Below are 8,143 nucleotides of genomic sequence, written 5' to 3' on the forward strand. Positions count from 1 at the left end.
CCCCGATTCCCCCACCTTGCTGTAGAAGGCGACACAGGAGGGGCGATTCATACCGCCGGCAGAGCGGTGGCCAGGGAAGTCAGCACCCCTCCGCCTCAAACTCCCTGGTCCCTGGATCTCCGGGGCTTTTCAATCGTGTCTAACCTTTGTCCTTTCCAACATGGCAAGCCCCAGGTCTTTGCCTCCTGGGTCTCATCTCAGGGGATCTAAACTCACTTGCTTTCTGCTGGGGAGGTCTAACCACAGTAATTTGTGAGGGTCCAACCTCAGCATTCTTCATCCGGGGGCGGGGGGCGTCTAGCCTCAAACCCTCTGCTGCAACGTGACCATAGCTTCCCCACAATAGTCCTTCCCCCCATATCCTTTCCTCTGAGGCTTAAGCTCTGTATTTTCCCACCAGGGTCTAACCTGACCCAGAGCTCTCCACTTGGGTCTAACCTCAGACCCGGGGCTCTCCCCTGGGGTCCAACCTCAGTCCTTTCTGTTGGATTCTACAGTCTTTTCCACGTTGGTTTCACTCCAGCCTTTATGACAGGGCCTCGTTTCTAACCTCCTACTCCGTTCTCTGAGGTCTACAGCGTGATCTCACTTCGGTCCCACTTCTAGGTCTAACCTTGGCCTTTTCTCTCCCCATATTCCCCTCCCTCCGTTCCTCCAGCACCCAACGCGGAGCCTGGCACACAGCAGGCACTCACCAACCGCTTGCCAGAACAAAAGAAAGAGAATGAAGGCAGCTCAAAAGTCTGGTTCTTCCGGACATATAAATAATCATTGGCTGACTAACTCTCATTAGGGGCAGAAGAGGGGCAGGAGTTGGGGGGGGGGGGGGAATCATCCCGTTTCCAAATGGGGACACTGAGGCACAGAGAAGGAGTGCGTCAGCCAGGCTCACAGGGCACAACGGGGCACAGCCAGAGCAGGAACCCACAGCTCTACCACTGGAGGGTGTGGGAGACCATCCTCTCCTTCAGGATGCTTCCCCACCATGAATGGCTGGAGGTGACGGCCCCAGTGAACCACACCAGCGTCTGGGGCGGGCAGTGGGTAGGAGCTCAGGAGCCTGGGGTCTCAGCAGGCTCTGGACCCACCCCGTCCCCAGGCCTCTGGGACTGACGTCGTCTCCTCTGCTGCACTTGATTCCGAAGCCGGGTCAGGACCAGCTCCGAGGCCTGGACCAGGCTGTGCTGTGGGGGACAAGAGGAGGGCAGGGCTGAGACCGGGCAGCCAGGGTGCAGGTCAGATCACTCGGGATGGTGTGGAGGAGACAATCCCACAGGCCCGGAGCTCGGCTGCGGCGGGAGGCCGGAGCGCAGACCAGCCGGTGGGGTGGGGGGACAGGTCCCTGTGAAGGGGTGAAGGTCAGACCCAGGGATGGCCTTTGAATCCCCAGTGGGAAAAACAAAGACGGTACCCAATCGTACGGGTCTGAGGTTAGGACTCGGAAAGAACAGGGGAGGTCCAAAACATGGGAGACGGACTGCACTGTGTGGGAGGTGAGGCTGAGGTTAGACCACAGTGGGGGAGACTCAGGCGAGACCCTGGCAGAAAGGGCAGAAGAGATTACTTCTCTTCTGACGGGACGGCCTGAATGAGCGATGAGGCCTTGGTGAAGGGATGGTCAGACCACAGGGAAGGAAGTCCTTTCTCCCACAGTCGGACCACAGCCTCTTCCACTGGGATCAAACCTACGCCCTTTCCATTAGGGTCTAACCTGCGACCTCTCCACCGGGGTCCAACGGTTCCCCTTTCTTCTGAGGTCAAACCTAGACCATTCCATTGAGGCACAGACGGTAGGAAAAGACCCAAGCCAAGAGCAGAGGAGGCGGTATGGTTGGCTTCCGGGAGAAAGAACCCAGGCTAGACCATACAGAGACGGTCTTGGAGGCAGACCGGAGATCCGGCCAAGGCAAGCACCACACTGGGAGCCAAAGGCGGACTGCAGCCTGAGAGGTGGGGCGGGGGAGCCACAGGGAAAAGGCTGGAGGGGAGACTGCATTAGTTGGAGGTGAAACGGAATGGGGGGGGTTCCGGGATGGACCTCGGACCATTGAACGGTTGGTGACTAGACCCCAACAGGGGTTACAGCAGTTAGGCTGCCATGGCGGGGGTCAAAGTACAGCCCAAGGCCGGACAACAGACCAAAGCTCAAGGGCCTGACCACAACAGAAAGTTCCGAGGTTAGGCCAAAGTGGAAAGGTCCAAGGTTAGACGTTGGCGGAAAGCCGGAGGCTGGCTGCGGGAGGCCCGGAGGGGAGGCTACGGGACGAGGGTAGGAAACGTCGTTCGGGAGTCAGAACGCGACAGCAAGGGGGAGGTCAGACCACAGCCGGCCGGCTGCACACAGAGGAGAGGGCGAGGCAGTGAGGAGAGCGGGCCCTGCGGGAGGGCAGAGGTTAGATCACTGGGCGGGGGGTGGGGGCAGATCTGGGTGAGGCCACAGCGAAGGGACAGAGTCAGACAAAGCACGAGGAACCGAGGGCTGAAGTCAGGAGGCTGAGGGCGGGCTGGGGCTGACAGATGCCACGTCGGAACCCCCTTTGCCATGATGGTGCCCCCCCCCCCTCCCCAACCAGCGGCCTCTGCTCCTGGGACTGTCCTTGGCCAGCGAGAACCTCCTCCCAGAAACAGGTCACTCCCTCCTCCAAGAGGGGGCCTGCGAGGCGACCTCCTCGCGTGGCTACTCCCCGTGGCCTCTGACGTGTTTCCCGCGGGAGCGCGCCCTCGAGAAGGCGGCTGAGCAAACGCCCCCACCCCAGGCGCCGCTGCAAGGGGGGGTCCCCCCCGAACCTGAGGAGCCCAGCTACCTGCAGGATGTGCACGCCCTTCAGGGAGACCACGGCGAGCTCCCGCAGCCCATCCCCGGTCAGGTCCACGTGCGCCAGCGCCAGCAGCGGGCTGGAGAAGTCTCTTTGCCACAGCAAGCGGAATCCCCGCTCGGCCTCGGGGAGCCCGGACTCCGGGCCGAAGTACTTGTAACAGAGGAGCTCCTGTGCAGGGGGGCGAGGGGTTAGGACCGCGCGGGGAGGCGGGGCGGCGGGAGGGGGCCGGGGGTCGCAGCCCCACCCCTCCGGTCCCACCTGTCCGTAGGTGGCCACCAGGACTTCGGGCCGCCCGTCCAGATCTACATCGGTGACCAGGCCACAGAGGACGCTGTCAAACTGGTCACTGCCGGGCAGGAGAAGCTGGTCCTCAAGGCCCCGGCTCAGCAGGTCCCTGAGGGTCACGGAGGCGGTGGGGGGACCGCGGTCGCACCACGGCGCCCGCCGCCCTTGGCCCACGCCGCTCCCCTGCTCAGGTCTGGACACACCGCTCCTCCTCGGCACCCTCGTCTCCGACCCGGACGTCTTCACGTCCGTCAGACTGCTCACGCAGACTGTCAACCGGTATGGACGCCCATCTCTGTCCCCTGGAGGCGGGGCCATCTCCCTCCCGAACGGAAACCCACTTTATCCCTTCTGGTGACACCCTGGCCTCCGGTCCGGACACCCACATCGCCTCCCTGGAGCCTGGGAGCTGGGTTCCAGCTCGGACATCAGGTGAGCCACCGCTGGCTAGCACTGCGTCGGCGGCTCAAAATCCACCATAGCGGGAGTAAGTTACACCCCAGAGGCTGGCAAACGCTACAAGTCAGGGCTTCCTCACCCAACGAGCCCGCGGTTAAACGTTTGCCAACACGCTCGTCCAGGGGGAGCAGACATCTGTGTTCCCGTCCCAAGGCTTCGATGGATCCGCTACGAGTTCTAGACCCAAACGCTCGCACTCCCCCTCCCTGGGGCACGATCACCTTTACCTGCCCAGCCCTGGACAACCTCACCCGAGGGGGCTTCCTCCTGAGAACGACCGGGTGCGGGAGCAGGAGGTCAGGCCGCCCCTGTGAGTCCGCCGTGCGGGCCGCTCACCGATATACCACGGCTGGTTCCAACATGCTGGCCACGAGCACGCTGTACTCTTCCCGCTGTGGCCGGTCCTGGGTCTCTGGAGACGGGACACGCGTGGGGCGGGGCCTGAGGGCACAGGCTCCAGGCTCCTCCTCGCCATCCCTCCTCCCCTGCCCCACCGCTCTGAAAGAGGAGGGAGACCCTACCTTCGCCGTGCTATGAAGGGAAGCTTCGCGGTTAGACAAGATGATGGGAGGAACAGGTGTGAGACCAGAGAGGGAGGGAGACGAGTAAGGAACGACCCGAGGGGCGGAAGGCAGCCCGCAGGGGTCAGGGGAACGGAGCCATCAGAGAAGGGCAGGCCACAGCAAGAGAAACAGAGCAACAGGCAGGAGAGGGGAGCCTGGGTTGGGGGGGCAGCGCTGAGTCCCCAGGAAAAGCTTGGGGGCAGACGGCAGCAAGAGACAGAGTGAGGAGGCCAGAGAGGGGGATCAGAGGAAGTCACAATGTGAGGGCTGACGGTTAGACGAAAGGAAAAGCAGAAGGTCAACTCCAGGGTAAAGGACGCAGATTAGAGTCCAAGGGCAAGTGGCTGAAATGAATGTGAGGGCACAGAGGGGAGGGAGGGAGCATGGGAGGGATGGGCAGGGGCTGGGTGCTCCGGGAGAGGGGTGTGAATCTGGGAACGGGGAGCTGAGTCTGCAGGGTCGCCCCCCACCCCAGAGCTCACCCTCGGGGGCTGAGAGGCTGAACACGATCACTCGGGAGATGGGGCCGTCCTGCAGGATCGTCCACGTCTGCAGAACCTCTGTGTGGGGGGTGAGGAGTCAGGGCCCCGCCCCGCCCACCCACCCCGCCCCCTGCCCGGCCCCCATCCCGCCCATCACCTTGACTTCGCTGGTCCACGTGGGCAACTCGGACATAACCGCTCTGACAACCCAGAGCGGAGAGTCGCCGGGATGTGCCGGGGAGATTGTGGACATCAAGCCAGAGAACGCTGGCGGGTGGGCAGGTGGACGGAGGGGCGGGAGGGCGTCATCAGATACCGGCCCCACATAATGCCTCCCCAGGAGCCTCCGCCCCCTTCCTGTCGCCCTGGGGCCCCGCTGGGCCTGATTTCTCTCTGGGATCACCACTCGCCATCGACTGACTTCATGTGTATGGCCGGAGTTTTCTGAACTCACCTCCCCTGCCCAGTTTCTCTGAGGTCATCTCTGTCTCTACCATCCCTGAGGGCTTTGCCACCACTTGATTTCTCAGAGGCCGCCTCCCCGGGGCCCCACTGGCCTCTTTCGGGGGCTCTCTTACCTACTGGTCAGATTCGTGAGCTCTGGGAAGAGGTTTTCCACGGGATGTTCTTCAAACTGATGCAGCCCCTCGTTCTGGGGGAACGAAGACCGACCCCCCTGACTTGAAACGTGTCGGTGGCCAGTCTCACGCGCAGACCCCGGCACCAGCCCACGGCAACCCAAGAGAGCAGGGCTCTGCCCGCCACACCTCCCTCTGCCTCACCTCCTTGTAGAGATGAATGGCCGGGTCATTCCCACTCAGGAGAAACACTGTGTCCAGCTGGTTCCCGACCTGGACCCTGAAAGCAAAGAAGTCTAGAACACCTGTGAGGTAGAGTCCACATACAGAATTTTCCAACCTTAGAATCATAGAAACGTTCTGTTTCTAGAGCCCTTCCTTGCCTGCTGGAGTCCTCATTCTGGACGTGGGTTCAGGAATGGAACGTGGAGAGCTCTAGAAAGGGTCGCAGAAACCCAGAACGCTAGAAACTCTTTAATCTAGAACTCCACTGTTCCCCAAATTCTGTTTCCTGTCTCCTTTGAAATACCAGAACTTTTATTTTTTTTTCAAATTTTTTTTTCAACGTTTATTTTATTTATTTTTGGGACAGAGAAAGACAGAGCATGAACGGGGGAGGGGCAGAGAGAGAGGGAGACACAGAATCGGAAACAGGCTCCAGGCTCCGAGCCGTCAGCCCAGAGCCGGACGCGGGGCTCGAACTCACGCGAGATCACTCGAGATCTCGCGAGATCACTCGAGATCTCGCGAGATCGTGAACTCCCGGACCGCGAGATCGTGACCTGAGCTGAAATCGGACGCTTAACCGACTGCGCCACCCAGGCGCCCCAATACCAGAACTTTTAGAAATTGCCACGGTGGATGTTCCGACTCGTAAAATGGCGCAACATCCAAATCCTAGAATCCAGAACATCAGTGTCTAGAATTCTCACCTGTTAAGACCAGAAGTTGGCCAACTATGACCTTCTGACCAAATCCAACTTACCGATTTTTGTCAATAAAGTTGTACTGGAGCACAGCCACACCGTTCATTGACATAGTGTCGATGGCTGCCTTCTTGCTACAATGGCGGACTTGAGTTGTTATGATAAAGACCGGCCCTTAGCAGAAAAACTTTGCCAAGGGCTGTGCTAGACCACCGATGTCCCAGAGTGGAATCTGGAGCTCTAGACTGGAATTCTCCTATTTGGGGGTTCTAGAACCTCATATCCTAGATGGCCTGTATTCCACCTCCTTGAAATACGAGACTATGAAACAGAAGAACGACTTTATCATCACGAAATCTCTGAATTACCAAACAGCAGAGCTTTCAGATCTTGGGATCTCAGAGCTTACGACTCCAGAAAACTTCGCCCCTCTGGGTCCTTGAGTGTCCAAGTCGAGAACCCCAGAACCTGAGCGTTCTAGATGTCTAGGACACAGGTGCTCAATTAGCGCTCAGAGGATCTAAATAGCGACCTTAAAAGCACCGTGCTCTAAAGAACAAAACGAGAGGGGCGCCTGGGTGGCTCAGTCAGTTGAGCGTCCGACTTTGGCTCAGGTCAGGATCTCACAGTTTGTGAGTTCGAGCCCCGTGTCGGGCTCTGTGCTGACAGCTCAGAGCCTGGAGCCTGCTTCCGATTCTGTGTCTCCCTCTCTCTGCCCCTTCCCCGCTCATGCTATGTCTCTCAAAGATGAATAAACATTAAAAAAATTGTAAAAAAAGAAAAAAAAGAAAAGAACAAAACGAGAGTCTGACACTCTTCTAGCAGGTTTGCTGCCTCGTTTGCTGCAGCCTCCCCCCTGCGCACACACACACACACACACACACACACACACACACACACTCTATTGTAATACACCTGTGGCTTACATACTCTGCATGGCACAGCTGGAAAGGAGTGAACTGGAGTTCCAGGTTCAGGCAGCTCTCTGTAAGGGGAGCACACGCAAATAGACACCGGGGACCTGACAGGTCCCCCCTTCCCATCTTCCCCACCCCTCCTTCCCCGGAGCCCACACTTACGGGCAATGGAGTCAAGATTGTACTCAGAGCCAGGCTCATAGTCGCAGTAAATGTTAAGGAACGGGCTGCCCTTGTCCCCTGAATCCTGGGATGGGAAACTGGCCTCAGGAAAGAGGAGCGGCACCAAGGGGCATCCGGGTGAGACTCAGGGGGATGCGCCGTGCGTGTGAGGAGAAGGGAATGGGTAGGTGGAGGGAGGCTGGATACCTTGATGAACGTGATCCCCACAACCAGGCCCCGCTTTGGGGGCGACTTGTTGAAGGTGTCGATGGAGACGATCTCCGCGTCCACTGGGAGGGGACAGTTCAAAGTTCGCGTTTCAGGCAGACTTCTGACCCCTCTATCCCCCATCAGGGCGACCCCTGACCTCTAGTAATCGCTAATCTCCGACCATCTCTGCAATTATCATTACTTCTGGCTCCATGTGAGTCCTGATCATCATAACCACGGTACGAGGAATCCTGAACCCTAACCACTGACACCAATGCCTCCTGATCATCAGCCTTCACCCCTTTCAATCACCCGGATCCCATTCTCCCATCATGGGGACCCAGCTCAGGGCCTCAGAAGCCTTCTCAACACCACGTTCCAGGCCCCCCGACCCCATGGCGCCACGCACCGGGAATATAGTTGAACTGCAGCTCCTTGGCCACGGGCCGGATTTTCTGTCGGAGGTCCTGGTAGCGGAAGCCCAGCACCTTGCCTTTAAGGGTGGCGGCCAGCAGCTCCCCGCGCCCGCCCGCGCCGCCCGCCAGCCCGTACACGTTGCTCTGCGACGAGAAGCGCGTGAAGCTATCCTCGCGCAGCGGGCAAGGCCCTGCGGCCACGGCCGCCTCCCCCATCACGCCCCTCCACCACTCGCCCCGGCAGCGCCCGCCGCCGCCCGCCCTACCCCACCCCACCCACCGCTCCCGAAGCGACCCAGACGGCCGGGTGCTCGCCCGTCGCGCAG

At 59.8% G+C, this 8,143-nt stretch overlaps 1 protein-coding gene across 1 annotated transcript; it reads right to left on the minus strand.

Moving 5' to 3' along the window:
* Window positions 1-730: 730 nt before the first annotated feature.
* On the minus strand, window positions 731-8,062 carry KPTN (kaptin, actin binding protein). Its single transcript, XM_047836629.1, has 12 exons — window positions 7,811-8,062; window positions 7,399-7,481; window positions 7,192-7,276; window positions 7,043-7,097; window positions 5,391-5,466; window positions 5,187-5,260; window positions 4,766-4,875; window positions 4,609-4,686; window positions 3,900-3,975; window positions 3,078-3,213; window positions 2,805-2,987; window positions 731-1,184 (listed from the first exon to the last, which is right to left on the minus strand). Exons 1-12 carry the CDS (start codon window positions 8,031-8,033, stop codon window positions 1,053-1,055), a joined length of 1,311 nt encoding a protein of 436 aa, XP_047692585.1. The 5' UTR covers window positions 8,034-8,062; the 3' UTR covers window positions 731-1,052.
* Between the last annotated feature and the right edge of the window lie 81 nt (window positions 8,063-8,143).

This window comes from Prionailurus viverrinus, chromosome E2 (genome assembly GCF_022837055.1).
Source record: "Prionailurus viverrinus isolate Anna chromosome E2, UM_Priviv_1.0, whole genome shotgun sequence".
In the NCBI taxonomy this organism is placed as follows: Eukaryota; Metazoa; Chordata; class Mammalia; order Carnivora; family Felidae; genus Prionailurus; species Prionailurus viverrinus.